The sequence below is a fragment of the Chionomys nivalis genome, chromosome 18, assembly GCF_950005125.1.
Source record: "Chionomys nivalis chromosome 18, mChiNiv1.1, whole genome shotgun sequence".
Classification (NCBI taxonomy): domain Eukaryota; kingdom Metazoa; phylum Chordata; class Mammalia; order Rodentia; family Cricetidae; genus Chionomys; species Chionomys nivalis.
The window spans coordinates 39,430,726-39,453,804 of NC_080103.1; the positions used below are offsets into that span (position 1 = coordinate 39,430,726).

At 49.5% G+C, this 23,079-nt stretch overlaps 1 protein-coding gene across 3 annotated transcripts; it reads left to right on the forward strand.

Moving 5' to 3' along the window:
- Positions 1–1,170: 1,170 nt before the first annotated feature.
- Pitx2 (paired like homeodomain 2) lies at positions 1,171–19,798 on the forward strand. Of its 3 annotated transcripts, XM_057793655.1 has the most exons (5): positions 1,171–1,214; positions 4,988–5,043; positions 5,534–5,632; positions 16,680–16,885; positions 19,232–19,798. In XM_057793655.1, the coding sequence occupies exons 2-5, from the start codon at positions 4,998–5,000 to the stop codon at positions 19,793–19,795; spliced, it is 915 nt and encodes a 304-aa protein (XP_057649638.1). In that variant the 5' UTR covers positions 1,171–1,214; positions 4,988–4,997; the 3' UTR covers positions 19,796–19,798. The 3 variants fall into 3 exon arrangements, with proteins under 3 accessions (XP_057649638.1, XP_057649639.1, XP_057649637.1); XM_057793656.1 differs by lacking the exon at positions 5,534–5,632; XM_057793654.1 differs by lacking the exons at positions 1,171–1,214; positions 4,988–5,043; positions 5,534–5,632 and adding an exon at positions 15,598–15,802.
- Positions 19,799–23,079: the final 3,281 nt, after the last annotated feature.

Genomic DNA, 23,079 nt, shown 5'->3' on the forward strand with positions numbered 1-23,079 from the left:
GGAGTGCTGGGATCCACCGGCCTAGACCTCAGACACCGTGCCCTAGCCTTCCCTCTGCGACAGTCCAGGCCTTTCTTTGATGATCTCTCTCTCTCTCTCTCTCTCTCTCTCTCTCTCTCTCTCTCTCTCTCTCTCTCTCTGTGTGTGTGTGTGTGTGTGTGTGTGTGTGTGTGTCTGCTGTGGTCCTCCCACCTTCTGCTAGCTCACCCCATTTTTCCAACTTCTTCACAATCATCTCTCCTCCCCATGGCATCCGCATTCATCCACCCACCTCCGCTGCTGCCCTCTGTGGATCTCTCCCTTCCCTCCCACAGTCCCTGCAGTCACTCTGTGCCTCGACTCTGCAGGCCCGAAAGGAGGTCACGCGCTCACACACCCACTCTCCCGCAGCATCACCCGGATCAAACCAAGGCACACGGCCCTTTGTTTCATACCCTGGGCCACTTTCCTTGCCCCTTCTTCCTAAGCAATCCAGATTTTGCTCTGCGCACGGGTAGGTTTACGGACTCCCCAGGCTCTGGCCCTCCTACTCAGATTTAGAAGGACCTGGGGTTTGATGCACGATCCTTTACTTTCCCTACCGTCCCATCCTCCCTCTTCGTTACCCCCTTCCCCAGCTGGAGTGTTGGTTTTTGCAACTGGGTCAGCTCCGGCTGAAGCCTCCAGCCCTGCTGCTCGGCTGCCTTTCCCCCGGGGTCCTGTCCCAGGCCGCAGCCACCCCGGCCCAAGGGCCTCACTTCCCAGCTCGCGTCGTTCCGCGTCCCCCTCGGTCGCCCTTGCACGCTCCCCCCCCTCCCCCCCGCAGTGGCCCAAGCGTTGTGCTCGCTCCTTGGTCGCCCAGCGCACAACAGGCTCGGCCGCCCGCCCGCGCGCCACTGTTCACTGGAGTTTGGTGGAATCTCTGCTGACGTCACGTCACTCCGCACACGGAGTCGGAGCCGAGGGAAGAGAGAGGGATGAGAGCAAGGGAGGGGAGAGAGAGTGCGAGACCGAGCGAGAAAGCTGGAGAACAGCAGACAGAAACTGTCCGCGTCCACTAGCTTTCACAGCCCCCTGCACAGACCCTCTCGGAACTTGGCACCTCGCGATCCGGGCGGTCCCCCCCACCCCCAGGCCCGCTCCACGGCGCGGGCTGTGCAGCCCGAGCCTCCGCCGCCTGGCAGTCACCCTGGGAAGCGGTGGGACGCGGAGACAGCCGCTCTCTCCAGTAGCCGGTAAGTGGAGGCCCTCTCTCCCACAGAGCTGTGAGATAATGCGAGTCTGGAAATTTGTTCCACTTTGGAGAACCTCCGCCCTGTGTGATTTGTGGCTCTCCGGGCTTGTTTCTCCCGAGGTAGCGCAGTTGGCAAACAGATCTTGCAGAGCCCTGTTCCTTTTCGTCCTCAGCCGCAACACTAGAACAATCCCGCCGGGCGTTGAAGTCTAGGGAAAGCCAGACGACATGGCTGGCATTAAAAAGGAGACATCTTTTTTGAAATTTCGATGCCCACAGGATAGGGAGAAATCCTCCGACCGAGGATTAGCTGACCCAAGATAAAGGGCCGGCTACAAAGTTTCAGCTACTGGAATAGATTAGTCCCTTCCCATCATTACCCATTGGAAAAAAGAGATTCCATCTTAACTGGCAGTTAGTGACCTCCCAGGCCCAAGCGAATTACCTGGGAGCCAGGCCTAGATGCCAAGCCTGCACAATTACTTCGGATTATAAATCCTTTAAATTGATCACCAGTCAACTACAATCTTCTACATCAGGAGATGCATTTTAACTGCATGCACGGAGGCAACTGTTTTGCATCCGGGAACTAACTAAAAGATGCGATTGCGATTCCAAACGGGGGAAATAGGGTATTTTTATTCCAATTTAATCACCTTCCCAAAACAATTTAGAAATCGAAATGTCCGAGGACCTGGGACATTTTCTTTCTGTTACGTAGGAGTACTGTATTTTATTATAACAAATTAAAATGCAGGAAAACTTCTGCTATTATGAATTGCAATATAGGCATTCGTGCATTCTAAACTATTTTAACAAACAAGTAACCTGATTTTAAAAGGTCTCTTTGTATCCTTTTCAGACCATTAATCACAACTAAAGATGTTTTAATCAAATCAACTATCATTTGAAGGCAACTTCACCTAAAATGCATATGCCAATAATTTCACAAAAATATAGCTCGTAACCAAAATGAATTAAGGATTTGTCTTCTTGTTCATGTGGCTGAAAATGAGCGTGGGATTTCTATAATCAAGCTTCAGTTAAAAAAAATTAAGTAGTTACTTAGCTTAAGGAACGTTTTGCTTTGCCTCAGCAAAACTACTTTAAGTTATTGCCCTGCTTTGCCCTGTAAGTTGAGCGCGGCTGCCCCTTCCAATGCTCCAGAAGCACAGATTCCACAGAGCTTTAAAGGTAGGCTATGGCAAAATGCAGAGCTGTCTTAAAGTGGTGTCTTAATTTCCTTAAATGATTACCCACTGCAAATTAATTTACTGGCTAATCACACCAATTTAGTTCATTTAAAACATATGGCCTCATGCTTTTTTATTTTTCAGCTTTCCATGAAATGGCTCTGCTCTGGCATAAGAAAGTAAATGGGAAGGGGCGAAGTGGGGCAGGATGTTTTTTTTTTTTTGAATGATTAGAACTGTAGTTTCTTCTATGGTTTCCTTCTGACGTTTGCTCATGAGAAATTAATTGTAAGCAAACTGCTCTCTGTCTGAGGGCTTGCCCGTCTGTCTGGCGAGGGTGGTACTGGGCGTGCTGATTGCTGTGTAGTGCTTCTTAACATGATCATGGTATAGAATGGAAGTTGACCCAAGCCAGATTGCTTGGCATACAAACTCCAACCAGAATGTGAACTTCTGGCATGAGAATAACTTCAAATCAGGGAAAGTCTCCTATCTACAATGTTGAGATTAGCCATCGAAACCATTGTTGTAATCTGGCAGTGAAATTGGTCACACGTTAGCGGCCTTGATAGGACAAGTTTAAGTATCAGCAGATAAGACTTGACCGTCTCTCTTTTTAGAAAAAAAAATCTCCCTCAATTATTTCGACTGAGCCCATTTATTAGGCCCGGTCATTACATGGAGCATAAAATTAAAGTTTAGGACTCGGGACTCTGATTGCTGCAAAAATGCATCTCAAAGTCACGAGGGCATGTCGCAGAGAACTAAGGAACACTGTCTTGATCTTCTTTTCATTCCTGGGCTGAAGTCTACCCCTTCTTGGAGGTTTGCTTCCTATGGCTTTGTTTGGTCTTCAACACCAAAGCATGGGGGGTAGGGGAGAACGTGTAGGAACTGACTTTACACCCAGGGATCAGCTCTCTCTCTCTCTCTCTCTCTCTCTCTCTCTCTCTCTCTCTCTCTCTGCTGTGTATTTCAGTCCTTAAAAAAATAAATAAATAAAACTGCAGTTGCCATCTGCAGTGCTGTGGCTACCGGCTAATAATGCAGCCAGTTCAGACATATAAAAAAAAAGATTATCGAAATGATGATGACATGCAAATTTCCCTCGAAATTATCATAAGTAAACATTTGAAGTCTGGACTAATAAAATCCCATCTGTGTTACTTCATATCGAGTTAGTAGAAAGCTGTGATAATGAATTTTGTAATATCTCCCGAACAGACATCTCAATCAGGGACTAATCCTGTGATTTTACTGCAGAATCGCTAAATCTGGAGCCGCCAAACTGCTACTTCTGGGCCCACGGGTCCACGAGGATCGGCAGAATCCCCACCCCGGCGCTCACTAGCTGATGTGGGGGGGAACTGCGTGTGGCTCCCCACTCCTGGATCCCCAGGCCTCCACATCGGACGGCCCCTCCTCCAGGCAGTGCGACCTTGGCCAGAGTCCCCTAGAGCCTGGGGAGGCTGAGGAGCGTGGAAATGCAACTCTGGCCAAAACTCGGCCCACTGCTCCCAGGCCTGCTTCTGCCCCCTCGACCAGCCTGGCAAAACCGGCTCCCATCTCCGGCCCTGGGCTGTAGGAGAAATGGACCCTCCGGTGGCAGGCGTACCCTGGTTAGCAAGAGTCAGGAGCGGAGATTCAAGGGGTCTGAGAAGCCCTTTCTTGATTTGAAAGCAACCACTCCTTCTAGCCCTCCGCCACCCACCTCTCCCGGTTTGCCTGTGGCAAAGAAAAGGGGCCGCGTCAAAAAGCTTGGCTGTCTGAGCTGCGGTTGGAAATTTGAAAAGGATCTAGCCTGCCTGAGACGGGGAAAGGCAGAAACTGGAGGAGCAGCCTCCCCAATGCTTTGGACTTGGCGGCCCCTCTAGAAACGCTTGCTCGGGTCTCCCGTCTCCTTCAGCCCATCGTGTATCTCAGCTCTACGATCTTAAATCATACTTTAGGGTAAATAAATGACTGGATGAGTACCTCTAGGGAAAAGTGTGGCTAAATATGGAAACGCGGCTCCTGGTAGATGAGAGGCCCTAATTCAGCTCGCTCTTGGAGCACCCGTGGCCGAGATTCCCTTTCTTTCAAAATTACAGAAAACGGAGAGAAAGTTGCTTTGGGGGGACCGGTCAAGCTGTTTCTGGCCTTCTGTAAATGTTTGCTAAGCTCAAACTGACTAGCACCCTATTGAATGGTGATCTTTCTAAAGAGAAGTCCATTTTGCCCACCTTCAATCTGTGTATAAGCTTAAGGTTGTTCTCCTTCCTAGGCGCCCTTGAACGTACTCCCCGCAGCTTGTCCAGAAGCCCGCGGTTTTAAAGGCCTCCTAACCTCTGGGCCTTTCCCACTGCAACTAGGGACATAAATCCCTCAAGGTAAACATCGGTGCGAGTCCTGAATTCGAGGCTGGAAAGAGCTCCTCGGCTCCCAGGGGCTCTGGGGCAGAAGAAGCGCCCCTGAACCCCAGCACCTAGTAGGCGATTAACAGCTGGAGCTGATCCTGACCGCCCCACAAGTAGCCGTCTTTGAGCCTCTTGCTCCCGTTGGCCACCACTTCTCAAAGTCGTGCCTCTCTTCTGTTTTGCAGATAACAGGGAATGGAGACCAATTGTCGCAAACTAGTGTCGGCGTGTGTACAATTAGGTAAGAGCCCACTTCTTCTGCCGAGGGTCCCTGGAAGGGAGAATGCGCCAAACTAGGGCGGCGAGAGGCAGGGGCTCCGTAGGGAGGCTCCCTGCAACTAGAGCTTTCTCCACAGGGCTTATCCAAAAAGGAAATCAGACTATCAGGCCAGCCCAGGCCTTGTCCTTTGGGGGAGGTCTGGGCTCAGGTGATCCAACAAGGCCTGCCCCGACACTCCTCCGGGCTGCCGGTCGGGTGGCACCGGGACAGTTCACCGCCCGCACTGGGTTGCCAGGGGTTCCGAGGGCTGGGCATGCGATCGGTCCTTCTCTAACGGGGTCTTTGCTCTCTATCCCTCTTTCTCCTCCGTCCGGCCTCATCCCCCTAACTCTGGCCCTTGCTCGGGACGCCTTTCCGCCGCCCTTTGGCGTCCCCTGCCACCGCACGTGGGGCGGGCGCACGCGTGGCCCAGGCGTGCAGCCGGCGGCCGTTGAATGTCTCTTCTCCAAAGACTCCGAAATCAAAAAGGTCGAGTTCACGGACTCTCCCGAGAGCCTGAAAGAGGCAGCCAGCAGCAAGCTGTTCCCGCGACAGCATCCCGGCGCCAATGGTAAGGGGGAGGGAAGCGCAGGCCGCGCGCCCGGCTCCCGCCTCCGGGACTCTGGGTCTCCGGTGAAGCCCTGGCGGGCGAAGCTGCTAGAGCCGGTGTGTCCCCGCTGCAGAACTTAGACAATTGGCTTCTGGGTAGAACGCGAAGCAGCCGTCCCAGGGACTTTAATTCCTTTCCACAAATTATACTGCACTCCTGAGACCCAACACCTCTCCCTTTTCTCTCTCCCTGTGGTCTGATCCCCTGCGCACGCCCCAGCCTACCACGACCTGCTGCAGCTGGCGTGCAAAGTGATCCAACAGCGACCTCTGTCGCTCGCCCGGTCCCACTGCACTCAGCACCACCAGGGCCCACCCGGTCCCTGAAGCTCACAGCCATGCCCCACCCAAGCGGGTGGGTGCAGGTTTTTTTTGTTGTTGTTGTTGTTGTTGTTTTTTCGCGTCAGGCACAGGCTGCAAAGTTGTGTTGAAGGCTCACTTCGGAGGGTCTGGGTTCGGACGACAGTCCTGCAGAGGCCGAGACAGCAACTGTGCGCTGCACACGGGGGCCGCTGGGATTGCGAGCTATCAGAGAGCCCAGCTGCTGTACTAGCTTCTAGGTCTTGGGCTTGGATGAGGTGGTTCCTTGGTTGGCTGATTTCATCCTAGACCAGTCGGCAGGCTTGGGTAAAAGGTTAAAAAATGTCTCCCACACACAGCCAAGGCCTTGGAGAAATAGAAACGTGTCCTTAGATAACGTATGTGTGTAAATAAGAGACAGAGAGGCCTTCATTTGGAATACATGTAAAATTCCAATTTATGGTTTTTCTGTTCTCCGGGTTTTCCAGGCTCCGTAATAAGTAAGTGCCCAACCTTAGGAGGTTGTTGACCTTTGATAGTGTGAGGAGATAAAACTCCCCACAGCCTTCGGGCCCCTAACCCCCTCCTTCCGGATTAAAGCGTAAGGACACAATGTAATGTGTGCCAGAGGGGAAATTTGGAACTCCCATGAAGTAAACAAAAAGTATTACTAAGAAAAAAAAGGAAAAAAGCAAAGGCTTTCTTCATGTATCTGAGAGAAAAAGCATCGTTTGTTGAAATAAACCGCCTAAGACAAGTTGCAGCTTCACCGCCGGACACTGCACACATCCCCAGTCATCCTGCTGGGCCAGTTAAACGCTCACTTGTCCGGGATTAACCCCAAGGGGTTAAATAGGGGCAATGCAGAGATAATGTCGGGTGATTTCTGTCATTAAGATTGTGTTAAATTCTTCTTCTGTTTGATAATCGGTCGTAAAAATAAATTATTAGACCGGAGAATGTTTGGGATATGGTTAAAAATCAAGAGCAGCGATGACTCCCAGGGAGAATGCTTTGTGCAAGCTCGGCCTCGGCTCTGACCGGGCCAGGGGAGCTCGAACGTGACTTCGCAGGGGGCGGGCCGGCCGCCGCGTTACAGAGGGCAAGTTACGTCCTGTAGCCTGTGACCGGAAGCCTCGACCCCACTCCCAACCCTGATTTCGTTGACCCAAAGAATTGTTTCTGAGGCTAGGTGGCCGCCTTGAGCTGATAGACGAAGAACCCCTTCAAAGAGTCCTTGGTGGGATAAGGTCCTTGTAGGTGGGCGGAACGAGTCCGGAGCCTACGGAGTCTCCACTGCCAAGTGCCCTGGCATTCGCTTTTGATAATAGGAGAAAGAAAGGAAATAGAAAATGATAGGAAGAGGAGAGAGAGAGAGAGAGAGAGAGAGAGAGAGAGAGAGAGAGAGAGAGAGAGAGAGAGAGAGAGAGAAGCCTTTACTTGGAGGCCGAATTATTTTAAAGCTTGTATGAAATCCCCACGTTGCCAAAACATCTGTTTTTCTGAGGGCCGAAGAGAAAAATTGCTGTTCAAATGTGTTTAATGGCATTAATTTAAAAGAGACATGTAATGGGAAGAGATACTGAACAGCATAATTTTACTGGTTTTGTGTGTGTGTGTGTGTGTGAGAGAGAGAGAGAGAGAGAGAGAGAGAGAGAGAGAGAGAGAGAATTGATAGATCAAAAAATGTCATACACAAGTAAGCAAGGCCCCCAGTCATTGCTGGGGGAGGGGTCACAGAGTTAAGTACCTTTTAGGTATTATAAAAATAATTTATGGAAAATGCAAACTTCTAATTCGGATTTATTTTCTGTACGTTTAAGGTCTCTTTTATTTGAAAAAGGAAAGCATGTTTTTAAATGGCATGCAATGACAAAGAGAGAGCCATGATAGTCAATGATGGCACCTACCTCTCCTCCTTCAAACACCCCGTGCTCCTTAAGGGAGACCCCAGTTCTCAGCTGACCTAAGCCAGGTTCCTAGAAGCCCACCATCGGCTTCAAATCCCGAAACTGGAAGCAGTATAGGAGTTGAGAAAGTGAGTGAGTGGAGAGATGGCCGGGCACCAGGAGAGGGAGGTATTTTGGCCAGGATTTCAGAAGGGACCAGAGGCCAGCTGAGGACTTCTCGGAGTTTTTTAGGAACTCTTAAATTGGTCTTGACCTTCAGGAAGAGAACAGAGAGCAGAATGTTTGAGAGGCGCTGCTGTAGAGTACGGCGGAAAGCCCACAGCGCTGCCCGCTTGGCCTCAAAGCCTGTCCAGTTTGCCCTGGGACAAGCGGACAGTACTTCACCCACTTCCCCCTACCTTCAGCCATGCCATTGATTTTTAAATAGTTTTAGCTGGGCTAAAAGTATTCTGATCGCACCAAGCCCCAGATTTTCCCTGCTTAGCAAGGAAACGCTAAGATCACTTTTGATATGCAGTGTCCCCGTATGCCCCATCTCCCAGGGTGCCAGCTCAATTCTTTTTGAAGGGTATGGGTAAACTCTGGTCCTCGACTGGGCACAATTTCCCTCTTGGGTCCCCACTCAGTCAGAAAACGTTGGCAAAGCTCCATCTATGTGGACTCCTAATTTAGCCACAAACGCAAACGATTCGGTTTCTCTTGGCCATCATGAAGCCATTTCAATAGGAAACTTTCTAACGAAAGCTACTTAAACCTGCTGTAGCAAAAATGCAAAATGGTGATGCCTGCGTCAGGGATCTGAGCCATGAGGGGAAAAAAGGTCACCTGTGGAAAAGAGGGGAAATCTTGGCTGTGAGTAGGAGGCAGACACAGGTGCTGACTCCAGGAGACCTGGGGCTTAAGAAAAGCAAAGCGACAGGAAAACTGGATGGTGGCGGTTACCTACTTTCTTTTCCCCACTGAACACCACCTCTACCACCATTAAACCTACAGTATTTTGGCAGAAACCGCCTCTCTGCCTGTGGTTTCCAACCCCCAGCCCCAGCGGGAACTTGTACCAGATGTCCAGGTAGTTGGTCCCTGATGATCGGTGGCGAGCGAGCGTTCTTTGCAGGTGGCGTTCCTCCCAACCGCCTCTATTCTCACTGAAAGTTTCTTTAGACCACTTAGGCTGTTCCTCTCCGCACAGACTGCTGTTAATATATGCAGCAGTTGTTAGAGCGACTCCGGGGAAAAGGAAATGTATAACAGAAAGCTTATTCGTGAGCAGGAATATACTAATGGAACAATCTGATGTCTTCTTAATCCTATGTAAAAAGCTTTGTCGTCTTCCTAATATTGACTGAATGGGTAATTAATGGCTCTTCATCTAGGCGAATACCCTGTAATCCAAGATAGGCAAAAGACAACAAGCCCAAGTTAGAAGACAAAAGGCCCAACTGCAGCCGCAGGCCCCTCCCCAGAGACTTCAATTGGGAAAGTTTCTTCCCCTGGGAAAGAAGGCAGGGATAGGAGGTGAGACCCGCCCTTTCTGGGCTTCGCTAAAGCAAACCCTTGACTGCTCAGTCCTCCCGAATATAGCTTTGCTCTCTCCCGCTCTTCTCTCTTTCCACTAAACTTCTTTAAGATGTACCCATCCAAAAACCATCCAAAGATCGCCCACCCCCAAATTGATTAACAACCCACGTGCAACACAAAAGGTCCCTAAGAAGCCTCAACAGGACACTCCCTTCTCTTACTAACCAGTGCTTTAGAGTCCATTGAGACTAAAGCAGTCAGGCGGAAGGAAGAGAACACTGGAGCGAGCACAGGCACAAGTGTGTGCACGTGTTGAAGAACCATCGGGAGTGATGGAGGCAACTTCTTTGTGAGAATCTGACACGGAGTGCCCAAGATTCTCCCAGCATGTTTTGGGCGCGCTGACATTTTAATTTAAATCTTTAGAGTAATACATTACTAAGGTTACTACAATGAGGTGGGTTCCTTTTTTTTTTTTTTTTTGTCATCTGACAGCTTTTAAAATATTATTTCGCTAGGGAAATAAAAGCTTCATCTCAGATTATAGGTGGGTATTTTTGGATTTACGTGATTTATGGTCACCATGGCAACTAATGCCGAATGTTAGCTACCAGCATGTCTGGGAGACAAAAAAAAAAAAGAAAGAAAGAAGGGAGAGGGAGGGAGAGAGAAATAGGAAAAAGAGGTGAACATGAACTGGAGAGAGAGGATTGATTTAATCCAATTATTTTTTTAAGTGACTTCAGTTAGCCCCTTACACCTCCCTTTCTCCAAACCTGGATATCGATATTTATTTTCATTTTCCTTCTCTTCCTGCCATTGCTTTTCTTTGGCTTTTCCTCTCCTCTCCTATCTCACTGTTTCTATTTTCTTCTCTCCTTCTCTCTCATCTCCACACCTCTAAGTCGCATTTAACTATACCAATCTCACCAGTCAGTAACGTGATGCTTCGAGAGAGTAGATAAGAGCCTAGTAAACCTGCCAGGCTCAGGGGCAAACAAGAGGGCATGAGCTGTTCTTGGGTCAGTAGTGTCAGCGCCCCTGCATCCCCTCAATCATTCCTCCTTTCTCACTGGGCAGTTGGGAATTCTCCCAGTGGCACCCTAATGCTGCCTTAGATTGTCACCCCAAAGCACCTCAAGAGGTTGAACAATTAGACTAGACTGGAGATGGTCTGGCAGAGACGCAGTATGGTTTTATATGGGGCTGCCCTATCAGTTATCTCTGACCTTCTGATTCACAGTGGAATCCTCCCTTTTAGCAAACCCAAGCTTTTGGTTGCCTTTAGGGAGCAAGAAAGATCATCCCCACAAAAGCTTTCAATTCGAGAGGGGTGGTCACTTTCATGGGTGTGTGGAGGGATCTTTTCAAGTCTGATGTGTTAATAAAGCCCACTCAGTTGAAAGAGAGAATAAGAAGCCACTTCTCCAGGTCCGGTGCCAGGTTTCCTCTGACCTCTGTGTCTCACCCCCCCACACACACACACACACTCACAAACACACACACACATACACGCACACTCACTGCCCATCTCGTGGCTATGTTCTGGCCAAGCCTGGTCCTTGAGACACCTAGGACTATGCAGCAGACCCCCTCATCTCCCCACACACACATGCACACACCTCCCTATGGCCTGACAGCTCTGGGAGCCCTCTAATTGAGCCATCTTCCAGATGAATTCTGAGAGCAGATCTTTACAAAATTGGAGGACTGATTGATTAAGTCCGAGTCCAGACTCCACCAAAAGGGACTGCCCAGTCCTACCACTCACCAGGGTAGGATGGCTGGAGGGAGTTTGCTTGACTAACGCTAAAGAGTGTGAAATTAAATAAGACTTTAAGACGGGTAATCGGTAGCAAATACCAGCTCAAAACACGCCTGACCCCTGTGTCACGTATTTCCCTCCCGGAGGGTCTTTCTTTGAAGGAGTAAGCAAGAAAACCCAGTTGATTTGACCACTAGTGCCTCCTAACACTAGGCTTCCTTTCCTTGGCCTCAAGAAAGACAGACACATGACAGAACCCAGGCTCCCCCCACCCCGCCCCGCCTTTTTTCCCCTTTTTCTTGTTTTTATTTTGTTGTTGTTGTTTGTTTATTGAATAGAAAATTTCTCTGATGATGGCTGAAGTCACCATCATTTCTAAAGTCAACCAAAAAGAACCCACTTGGGTTCACAGTACCACTGAACTTGCCTAAAGTATGATTTGACTTCCAACTTCTTGGTTGCCTATGTCACCCATGACTGTCTACAAATCTCAAATAGTTGATTACAGCTCCAAACTTGGTCACCACCCTTGAGTCTTCATTGCAAAGCATTCCTTGGTCCCCATCACACATCTCCATAACCTACTCTGACATGAACCCTTTTGGTCCTGGGAAGGCTGGCATCCTACCAGGACAGGTTGGCATATATACAGCGAGTAGGAGAGGGTCAGCTGACTGTGAAAAATACTTTTTAAAATGTATTTGAATCAGTTGTTTGTGTATGCTCATGTACATACATGTGTGTGCACAGATGTATGTATGAACATACCTCAGTGATATGCGATTCTGTTTTAACTTTGATTAGCATTCTCCGCTTACAGCTTGGCCGTCTTTAATCTCTTGACCTCAATGGTTCCGTGCAATCTAAAATGTTTATCTCTTTAGACTTGGCTATCTGTACATCTATATCTTTCCCAAATCTGCCATAATTTGGCACTATGTGGAGCAACCACTTATCCTTGGGTTTTCCATCCATTTGAGGGGTCTTGTGAAGCCCCCCTCATGTGTGTGTTTTTCCATATGGATGTTCTACCAGAAGAGTGGACCGGTCAGAGCTGAAGCTGAAAGTCTGAAAGTCTCTGCATTGAATACGAGAAGATCTTAAATATATGGCTCTTTGCACCTGCTCAGTTGTAGAGAAAAACGAGTCTTGCAAAATGTCTCTAGCCTCAAAAACAAACAAATCGACACCAACAAAATATAACACTGTTTCTGACATGTCAGGATTCATATCTTGAGGCAAAGAAGAGTATGCCTATCAAAGTAGAGACTCTTTCATTCTTTGATGCAATGAAGTCCATCCTGAAATGAAGCATTCTGGGCTATGGTACTGTGACACCCACAGTTGTGCTGAGGTTTAAAAGAAACTAGAATATGATTAGTAAACATATTGGGCAGGAGAGATTCGTATTGACTTAGTTATAGGTCATTCCCTAGCAAGTACATGGGAAAAAATATTTACTTTACATATATACTTTATGATCTTGAGGGAATTAGAGGAAATTCAATAAGAAAATGACTAGAAACATTTAAAACCCTTATTTAAAAGACTTAAGCAAATTAGAGTCTTATCAGATAAAACCCACTACAAATGTAAGAACATTGTCTTCAGTGAAACGCTGTGGGGTCTGAGAAGGAGATTGGCCCGCCAAATCTCAGGGATAAAATGCGTCATTTAAGCACCAGATAATGGGTAGAATGTAAATTAATTTAACCTTCTTTACCAACAGGCTGCTGGCGGAGTATGTATAATTTAGTAATAAGGTTACTAGATGCATGGGCCCCAGTGGATGCAGACCTGCCACCAGGGCATGTGTTCTGCTCCCAGCAGGTGTATGAATGTGTGCTTATGGGCATAGAATGGGGTGAGGCAGAACAAGCGGTTAAAAATTAAGAATGCTGACGTAAAGCTTATGAAATAATTTCTCCTAGCAGTCAAATTCTTAGAATGGATTGACAGTGGTGTGGCGAGACTGGAAATAATTCTCATATTGGTCCTTTGGGTGGTATTTAAGATGGGAGGATTGTTGATAGCATGGTGGTGGGGGGGGGCAGTAAAAGAGAGACAAATGCTATAAATATATTTGTAGTCAGCTTCACCTGCTTAGAGCCAGTCTAAGGCCCCCAACCTTGTGAATAAGGAAGGACTAGGAGGGAATTCACTGAATTTTCCTTATGCCGGCATTGCAAATCATTGACTGTAACGTCAAACAAATTACGTTCAGAGATGATAACACTAACTCCACAGTAAAACAATCACCAGTGCAGAAACCAGGGGAGAGGGGTAGATTACTTTGTGCTCTTCAGCCGACCTAGACTAGTGGACAAAAGGTGTGTGTGTGTGTGTGTGTGTGTGTGTGTGTGTGTGTGTGTGTGTTTCGGCTAGATCACACCCTGAACCTCCTAAGAGCTAGGTAAGGACTTCAGCACTGAGCAGACTCCTCTCTCCCAGTCAGTCCCACAAAGAATTTTGGGAAAAAAATATTTAAAATTTCCTTTGGAATAAATTTTCCTTTGGAATAATATTGCACAGTGCTGATGCCTCCATGAGCGATCTGTTTTGTTTTTATACAAATGAAAAAGACTTTACTTGTCCTAGCTGGGCAGTCCTCTAGTGTCCTCGCCCCCCCCCATTCCCCCACCCTTGCCCCCGGCGCAAATCTACTGTTTCTGCCTCCTTGCGCTTTAATGATTCAAGAAAGCCTTGAGCTCCCTAGGAAAAGAAAATGACTGTTAAAAATCATCCTTGAAATTGGTCATTTGGCAACGTCCTTAATTGTATGGAAATTCATTAAGGCATATTTTCTATATAATTAGCTCAAGGTTGTTGATTCTACGGGCTAAAGCCTGGATTTGAATCTGATTGATAATAAAGTAAACAAGGGAGTCGAATTTAAAGCATAGCTCTCTCTGGCTAGGACGAACTTAATACAGTGTACGAGGAATGCGAAAGATCTAGGATGTGTCTTAATCAACGTTAAGTAGAATGGATAAGCTCCCAGCATTTCGAAAGCTCTGGGTTAGGGTTTCTCCTCTATTGTGAGTTTTCTGTCTGGGGACTAATAAGCATTACCGAGGACGTGATTTGAGGCGACTTTTTTATTCATGTATAAATCCAGAGTGAGCCACCAAGCAGTTGTTCGACTAAAGTCAAGGTAATTTCCTTTTGACGGGTCCATTTTCTTCTCGATTTCTAATTTATTAGCCTGCTTTTTCAAGACTGTCTTCTTTGCAATTAAAGCTTCCTTGGATTAGCACGATATTCACCTGACAGGCGATTGGGGTGGGGGCGGAATTAAGATGGCAAAGGTGATTTGCTGATTTTATAACTTCATAGCTTTAGGTAGCACATCTGTCCTGGCCCGGGGTGTCGGGGGAACTCTGGTGTACAAATGGATGCGGTGAGACACAAAAGGAAGGCAAAGGGGTGCTTGCAGAACCATATACCTATAGGTCCTCGACTTTCCTTCTTTATTTCCCAGCCCTCCGACCCCAAGCCTCCTCTCTCTGGGGACCTTTAACCAAACGCTGGGTTGCCTTTGGCCGGGCGGGAGCAGAATTCCCAGGAGTGCGCCTGTGTAGCCCGGGTGGGCACAGCTAGGAATTAGTTGGGCCTCACGCTGCTGATAGGTGCAGACAGAACCATCCCTCTGCCGCGGCTCGGGGCCTCGCGATTGGTGTGGAGCCACGTCACTCCGACCCCGAGAAGGGTCTGGGAGGAGGCGGAGGCGGGGAGAGCTGGGGAGGGCCGCCGCCGAGTGACGTCTCGTCACCAGGAAGCCCGCCTCTGGTTTTAAGAAGTTAGGCCAACAGGGAAGCGCGGAGCCGCAGATCTTGCCCGTCGCTCGCCGGGGTGTCTGGAGCTGAGCTGCGGTGGGGCCCGGCTCCAGCTAGACGGCCCAAGGGGGTGTGCGTGCGCGCCGCGGAGGGTGTGCTCAGAGGCCCGCGCCGTGGCCGTGGCGGCTGCAGCCGCCGCGGGGGATCTAATATCAGCTACCTGTCCCTGTCACTCTTGACACATCGCTGTCAGGGCTGCAGCGCGGGGGGCGGGCAGAGCGCGCCCGTAACTGTCCTTATTGGAGGGGTATCTGGGGGAGGGAGGGAGGCAAGAAAAGGGTCTTTGCCCATTCTTGTTTCGCTTTGGATCGTGGAAGTCGGCTCCCTAAAGAGGCTCGAAGCGGTTCCCTCCTGCCCACGTCCCCAAGTCTCCGTTGGCCCCATGACTTTCGGCTGCCGAATACTTTTGGCTGAAGCTTGCAGCTAGAGAAGACAGGGGGAATTTGGCTCGAGGACTCAGCAGGGGTTGCGTCCCCTTACTCTACCGTCTCTGCTAACACGGGGACACTCGGCGCATAGAGTGCTACCCAGAACTCGCGGCCACCGGGGCTCGGCGGGCCGTAGCCCTGGACTCCTAGGGCGCCGCACTCCCTCGTCCATGAACTGCAGGAAAGGCCCGCTGCCCTTGGAGCACCGAGCAGCCGGGACTAAGCTGTCGGCCGCCTCCTCACCCTTCTGTCACCATTCCCAGGCGTTAGCCATGGCTTCGGTCCTGGCCCCTGGTCAACCCCGCTCCCTGGACTCCTCTAAACACCGACTGGAGGTGCACACAATCTCCGATACTTCCAGCCCTGAAGCCTCAGGTAAGGCGCCGCGCTGTACCACCTACACTTGAGCCCAGCTCCCGGGCGCCTCCTGGTCCACTTGCTCCCCAAGGAAGTCGCCCCCTCCTGGGGGAGGCGTGGTGGGAGTGGTCGCTCTGTTAGCTCTACGCAGAACTTCCGGGAGCCCGGATTCTAGTGACCCTGTCCTTTTCATTCGGTCCCCATCGACTTGGTTTCTGTGGCGCGCGTGTAATCCAGCACACGCTACCGTGTCTACCTTGGCCTTCCTTCAGTTTCTTAGGTCACAAATGCCTCAGCATTTCCATCCAAGGGCGTTCAGAGGCCGCCCCACCTCTGTCCCTAGCTTCTTGTTGACTTTTATCTCCCAAAGAGCCTCACTCCTTTAAAAAGTATCTCTAAAACTTAGAAAGGCCTTTGATATATCTCCCTAGCCCTTGAAGAGCTGGCCAACTTGTTTTCCTACCTGTATCCCAGCATCCACTTTCCCAGCCTTCCAAACCGTAAAGAAATTTGAGGGTTGGGGGGGTGTCGGGGTGTTATCTGTAAAACACGTATATGTACGTGTCGTGAAAGATGTGTCTTCTCGGGAGGGCTGTTTGCTTGTGAGTAAAAGCTATAAAAAATGAATGTACCGCCTCAGTGAGATAAACGCGTAAATAAAACGTGCGGCGCTGGGGGGAGGGGAGGAAACGGGGCGCACACACCCACACTTCCACTGCTCACCCCCAGACACAGTGCTCCCTGATGTTACTGAGCCGCAGCGCACAGTCCAGTCCCCCTTCTGCAACCGGGCTCTTCACGCCGCCTCTGCCTCCCGATCCAGTTTCGAGCTCCCTTTTTGCAAGTGGGAATCTGACCGAAACGGTACGTATTTCTTTTTGTTTTGTTTTTTCAGAGAAAGATAAGGGCCAGCAGGGGAAGAATGAGGACGTGGGCGCCGAAGATCCGTCCAAGAAGAAGCGGCAACGCCGGCAGAGGACTCATTTCACTAGCCAGCAGCTGCAGGAGCTGGAAGCCACTTTCCAGAGAAACCGCTACCCAGACATGTCCACTCGCGAAGAAATCGCTGTGTGGACCAACCTGACGGAAGCCCGAGTTCGGGTAGGAGACAGTACCCAGCCTGGGGAAACTAGAGGGGAGGCCTTACCAAGGTTCAGACCCTGAAGATCGGGGGTGGCGGTAGAAGTGGTGGGTGAAAAGGCAGTTTCGCCCTCTGGGCGCTAATGGGAAGAAATTTTACCAGAAAAGGCCCAAGGGCTCCAGGCGGCAAGTGTGCCCAGGGTTACCACTCCTGGTTCCCAGGCGGAGCGGCTTGCCTGGCGCAGGCGCCAACAGCCTCGCCCGTTCTCTGCCCGGCCATCAGGCGCCCTCCCAAGCTGAGCCGCGCGGGCATTCCTCAGCAAAGGGCATTGTGTTCCCGGCTTGCCGTCGCCAGACGAGCGCCAATAAAATCCCTCCCCGCCAGGAGCTGTGAACAGGCTCCAACCTGTGCGCCTAGAACAAGAAAACCCTCCAGAAACTTGCAAGGGTTGGCCTCAATGGGGAACCTTCGCGCCCAGCCCGGACCAGCCTTTTTCTCCCTTCGGCTAGCAAGAGTTGCTCGCAGGTCTTTTCAAGGGCGGGTTTTTCAGCCATTCAGACTTCTATCACTCTCTACTACCTAGTTTTGTAATCCTTGGAAGTAATGACTTTTCTACTAGCACTTTTAGGAAGAAAGGAGAAGAAAGATGTTTTAATTTGGTTTATTTATCTTCTCGGGGGAGTTCAGCTCTTTGAAGGCTGTACTCACACCCCTCGCTTAATTATAGTTATAGATTTATAAAGAGGACTTACCTCTACTCTGTAGCAAATCTGCCCCTTTACGGACTGGCGAAAAAAAAAATGAATGTTTAAATAAATTACCCAGTAGCAGTATCCTTGTTTAACGCCGGTTGGTGGGAATTTCCAAAATTGTTAGGATTCTGAAAGAGGAAAACAGAACCCAGCAGACTCTACAGAGATCGCTGCTTTTATAAAACGCAACGCGGTCTGTGTAGAAGAAAGAAAACAAAGGGGAGTGGAGCAAAAAGAAAGAGAATATTAGACAACAACGAAAATAAAAACCAAAGTGTATTGCCAAAAGCGGAGGGAAGTTAAGCACTGAGGCTAGACTACGCCGGCTGATAAAGGAGCCGGGAAGACGTGGGTTTTAGTTTAACTGCCGGGAGCCAGCGCTCGCATTGGGGCCGCGTGGTTTTGAGCAAGGTCAGTATTTCTTTAGCTTTCTTTAGCATCAGGGAACGACGGGCCTTGCACGTATTCTTCTCGCCTGGTCAAAGTTTAGAAGGCCTGGAGAAGAAGAGACAAGTAATTAAAATAAAGACACAATTTGTCTTTCCCTGAAATCCCCGGGGAGAGGCCTCTCACCCCACCCGGGCCCTGTTCCTCTGCTGCGGGGTGCTCGCTCCAGTAGCCGCCTTTGGGAGCTTACTTGTTCCGCCAAGTGCGTGAGGCTTGCTTTTTATAGCAAGAGGAAGGGGGAGAAAAAAGGAAATGAAGAATGAAAGGAAAAGGGGGGAAAAGCGGATTAGACGGCTGGGCGCGACAGGGATGTGTAATGTAAAACATCACCAGTGTCAGCTCTGGGCTGCTGGGCCAGGCCTTGCTCCAATACACAAAAGCCGCTGTCTGGGGCGACTGGCGGGGGCCCGGTGTGGATTGGAAGAGGGGTTGTGGCGGGGCCACCAGACGCGGGTTGGGGGCTGGCCAGCTTGAGTAGCCTCCCGCAAAGCCAAAAGTCTGCACTAGTCCTGTCCAGAGCTGAGTCCATAGCTAGCAAGGCCTGGGTGGGAGCGCCGTGGTACAAGGCAGAACGAAGGGAGGGTTCGGGGACAAGCTGTTTCAGAATTCCCAGTTTGCCTAGCTCCTGAAATTTAACGAGCAGACAAGTAGGTGGTCTTTTGCCTTTTATTTGGTTGTTTTTCTAGGAGAGGAAGGGTGTCGCATCTGTTGGGGGAGGGGGGAGTGGAGGTACTGGAGGGAAGGGAGGGGCTGTGTGGGAGGAGAGTGGGTGCCCTCCTAGTCCCTCGGGTCCTCATCACTGAATCTGTAGCTTTGGAATGGGGAAGCAAGTTTGCAAGGTCTGGTAAGGGTCCCGTTTATTTTACAGTGTGTTTAGACCCCAAATAGGGTCTACGTTGGGGACGTGGGGGATCAAGCGACCCATAGGCCCTTTTTAGGCTTTCGACTGGGCTTTGTGATACAGCTGGAGCAAACTAGGCCTCAGAGCTTTACCCAGGCCGGAACAAGCACCAATGCATTGTTTCCACTGTTCTCAGTGGCTTGCAGGGCCATGTAGCCTTCAGGGACAGGGGGCAGCAAGAGTGTGACCCGGATTGGCTTCTGGTACTTTGTATGAGTTTTGAACTAATTGTATCCTCTGTCTCATCCCTTATCCCACCACCACAGGTTTGGTTCAAGAATCGCCGGGCCAAATGGAGAAAACGGGAACGCAACCAGCAGGCTGAGCTGTGCAAGAATGGCTTCGGGCCGCAGTTCAATGGGCTCATGCAGCCTTACGATGACATGTACCCTGGCTACTCCTACAACAACTGGGCCGCCAAGGGCCTCACGTCGGCGTCCCTGTCCACCAAGAGCTTCCCCTTCTTTAACTCTATGAACGTCAACCCCCTGTCGTCGCAGAGCATGTTCTCCCCGCCCAACTCCATCTCATCCATGAGTATGTCGTCCAGCATGGTGCCCTCCGCAGTGACCGGCGTCCCGGGCTCCAGCCTCAATAGCCTGAATAACTTGAACAACCTGAGCAGCCCGTCGCTGAATTCCGCGGTGCCGACGCCCGCTTGTCCTTACGCACCGCCGACTCCTCCGTACGTTTATAGGGACACTTGTAACTCGAGCCTGGCCAGCCTGAGACTCAAAGCAAAGCAGCACTCCAGCTTCGGCTACGCCAGCGTGCAGAACCCGGCCTCCAACCTGAGTGCTTGCCAGTACGCAGTCGACAGGCCGGTGTGAACCGCGCCCAGCGCGCGCGGGGATCCGAGGACTGTCGGAGGGGGCAACTCTGCCCCAGAAAGACTGAGAATTGAGCTAGAAGGTCGTGCGCACTACGGAAAGGAAGAGGAGAAAGGGATATGGGAGGAAATGAAGAAACCACTGAATTTTCAAAGAGAGCGCCTTTGATTTCAAAGGAACGCCCCCAAGTGTCTGACGTCTTTCGCTAAAAGTATTTCCAACAGTTGTGAGACCGCGTACACCAACAAATGTTTGACTGGATATGACATTTTAACATTACTATAAGCTTGTTATTTTTTAAGTTTAGCATTGTTAACATTAAAATGACTGAAAGGATGTATATATATCGAGATGTCAAATTAATTTTATAAAAGCAGTTGTTAGTACTATCACGACAGTGTTTTTAAAGTCTAGACTTTAAAAGAAAGCATGTTATACAGAATCGGCTAGAATTTTTCGCTTGCGAGCAAAGGAATGTATATACTAAATGCCACACTGTATGTTTCTAACATATTATTATTATAAAAATGTGTGAATATAAGTTTTAGAATAGTTTCTCTGGTGGATGCATTGTTTCTGAAACTGCTATGTACAACTATCCTGTGTATAACATTTCGTACGATATTATCGTTTTACTTTTCAGCAAATATGAAAAAAAAATGTGTTTTATTTCTTGGGAGTAAAATATACTGCATACAAATTGGTCTGGATTCTTTCTCCCTTTCTCTGTCACCTGGCCAGGGTGCCTCAGTCACTGCCTCCTAAACAAACCAGTTTCCTCTGCCTGCCTAGTCAAACAGACAGGCAGTATTTAAATTCAGTTAGACATAGATCTAGCCACTTCTTGGAAACTAAAAGAGGGAAAGAAGGGCACTGGGAAGGTGGGGAAGCTGCAACTTGCTGTGTGCCTCTGATTTTTCTTTGGCCTAAATCCATAAGATGCCATTGTCATTAGCAAATAATACCAGAGAAGGCAGAAAGATGAAAGAAATTTTGAAGTACCCCAAGCAGCTTGGAATGATTCCTGGCCTACTCAGTCAGAGGGGAAACCACACCTCCAGTAAACTGTCCCGGAGAAATACGGGAGTGTGCACATGCACAGTTTATATACATAAACTTCTTAGAAGGAACACATCTATAATAAATTCACAAGGAAACACCTTCAGTTCAAAATATTTAGGCCTCAACGTTTATCTCTGCGGCTTAAGTAGAGAGATCCTTCATTTATATTGTATTACTATTTCCAAGTCCTTTGGAGACATTAAAAGAAACAAAGACTATTTCTAATAACTCCAGCCGTTTCAGTGTGTCAAAGAACCAGGGGTCGGAGGGTGAGAGTGGAGTTTCCTGAGTCTTGTAGAGCAATATGTAGTCGAGGCAAAGGTCATGATCCCTGTGTTTTGTTTTAAATAATATTGACCCATTAATTCTAAACCTGCTTGTTCCTGAAATTATACAGGATTATAGTTTGCAAACTGCAGGACAATGAAGCAAATCAAGATGAATTACAGCTTGGGCCCTCCCCCATTCTCTGACATCTAAACAGGGACTGGGGTCCATGTGAGTGTCAGAAAGAACTTTTAAGCCCCGGCCTCCTCCCTTCCAGCGCTGCTGCGCTTTTTAGCTCCTTTTTGTTCAACGTGAAATTTGATTTTGTAACCAATAGCTGTAAATAAGGTTTACTCTCTCCAGAAGACTTCACGGTCTAGGCGCTGGGAGGGTCACCACAGGGTGTGCTGAGACTTTTTGTTATTCTTGCCCCCACCCCACCCAACCCCCCACTAAGTGCGCTGGGACAAACAGCAGCCAGGGAACTCGTGTTAAAAAGTGGCCTCCGGTTCTCCGAAGCCGAGAAAGCCGGTGTTTTTTACGCCTAAGTTCTTTTCATCTCACCGAAACTCTACCTAGGAGCTTTCGGAGCTCAGACACCGAGTCTTTGTTCTGCGAAGATCTGCCGCTGCCACTTAAACAGGCCGCAGATAATATCCCCAATTTAAGATCAAGTGCTCCGTGAACATTAACTTTCTTCTTTCTTTCTTTTTAAAGCTTTGCCCCTGTCCGTGTGCCGGGATCACGCGGCGGTGGGGGGCAGACAGAAGGCCTTTGGTCGAGGGTCACCTCCGTCCTTGTTCTCTTGAGAGCAGTGGAGAGGAAAGCGGTCACCCAAGGCGGACTTTGCCTTCTGAAACAGGGAAGGGAGGGGGCAGGAGGAGCCAGTCCCTGCCTCCTGGCGCCTCGCGGTGGTTAGGGGAGAGCTGGGGGTGGGGGGGAGCAGACAGGGTGAAAGAGTTGGGGATCCTGCCTGGAAGGGCGGGAGAGGACAGCTGACCGGTTTACTTCTCCGGCAGGTCTAACCCAGGGTGACTTGAGAGCCCACGTTTAAAGAGGTGAGTCTCGGCCTGGTTTGTTGGTTCAACTAGAACTCTGTTAGAGGAAATCAAAATGAAAATAAATAAATAAATAAATAAATAAATAAATAAATAAATAAGTTATCACTTCCCCGACTTTAGAGGTTCAGACTGGGGGCGGAGACTTGGGACAGAAGATGGGCCCTGTCTCAACCATCTCAGCTGCGTTCTCGGTTTCGTCCAGGACTCACAAGCAACTCTCCCTCCAGGCAGCTCCTCTCTCTCCTGGAGCCGCAGAAGCCTAGTTCCCAAGCGGGTGGAGTCCTCCCCTTCGCCCCTCCCGCTCCTACGCGGATCTCCCCCCAACCCCCCAGCCATCGCCACGTCCACCACCTCAGTTCCACTCAATCGATTTTTGCTGCATGTCAACACTTATTACGGTGAGTGTGAGGGTATTTTTTCTCCTCTCTATGTCTCTTAATGATTTCTGAGCTAGTTGTGTATTAAAGCGCTTAAAGGAAACTTTAAGGTAATCTATAGTATGAAGATCAACCTCCCCCGCGTGGGTTCAAACACGGCGAGCGCATAGCGGGAGACCCAGGCCTCGGTGGCCTGGGTGACCAGCGAGGCACCTCAGGGAGAGCCAGAGCGACCGGGCGTAAAGCGAGGGAGGCCTTGCTTAGACCCGCAGTGGGGTAGTCTTCAGGTCCTACTCACGCACTTGCTACACACTGGAACCTTCGCCCACCTTGATGTCTACATTAAAACTAGGCTTTTATTTTATTTTTTTAAAAAAAATAAAATCTTCTTTGGGTCTCCATGCTCGCCATTCTTCTAATACGGGATTCAGGTTGGTGGAGGCTAGGAAAAGGTGTATACAGCACACATTCATCCTCATCACCTCCCAGTTCCCAAATCTCAGATGTAACGCCCACA

Excerpts from the sequence above, each read along its gene's own strand:
- Pitx2 (XM_057793654.1), top strand. The coding sequence starts at position 15,598 with ATGAACTGCAGGAAAGGCCCGCTGCCCTTGGAGCACCGAGCAGCCGGG. Across the intron at positions 15,803-16,679 it reads TTCCAGCCCTGAAGCCTCAG|AGAAAGATAAGGGCCAGCAG; the intron begins GTAAGGCGCCGC and ends TTGTTTTTTCAG. Across the intron at positions 16,886-19,231 it reads TGACGGAAGCCCGAGTTCGG|GTTTGGTTCAAGAATCGCCG; the intron begins GTAGGAGACAGT and ends CCACCACCACAG.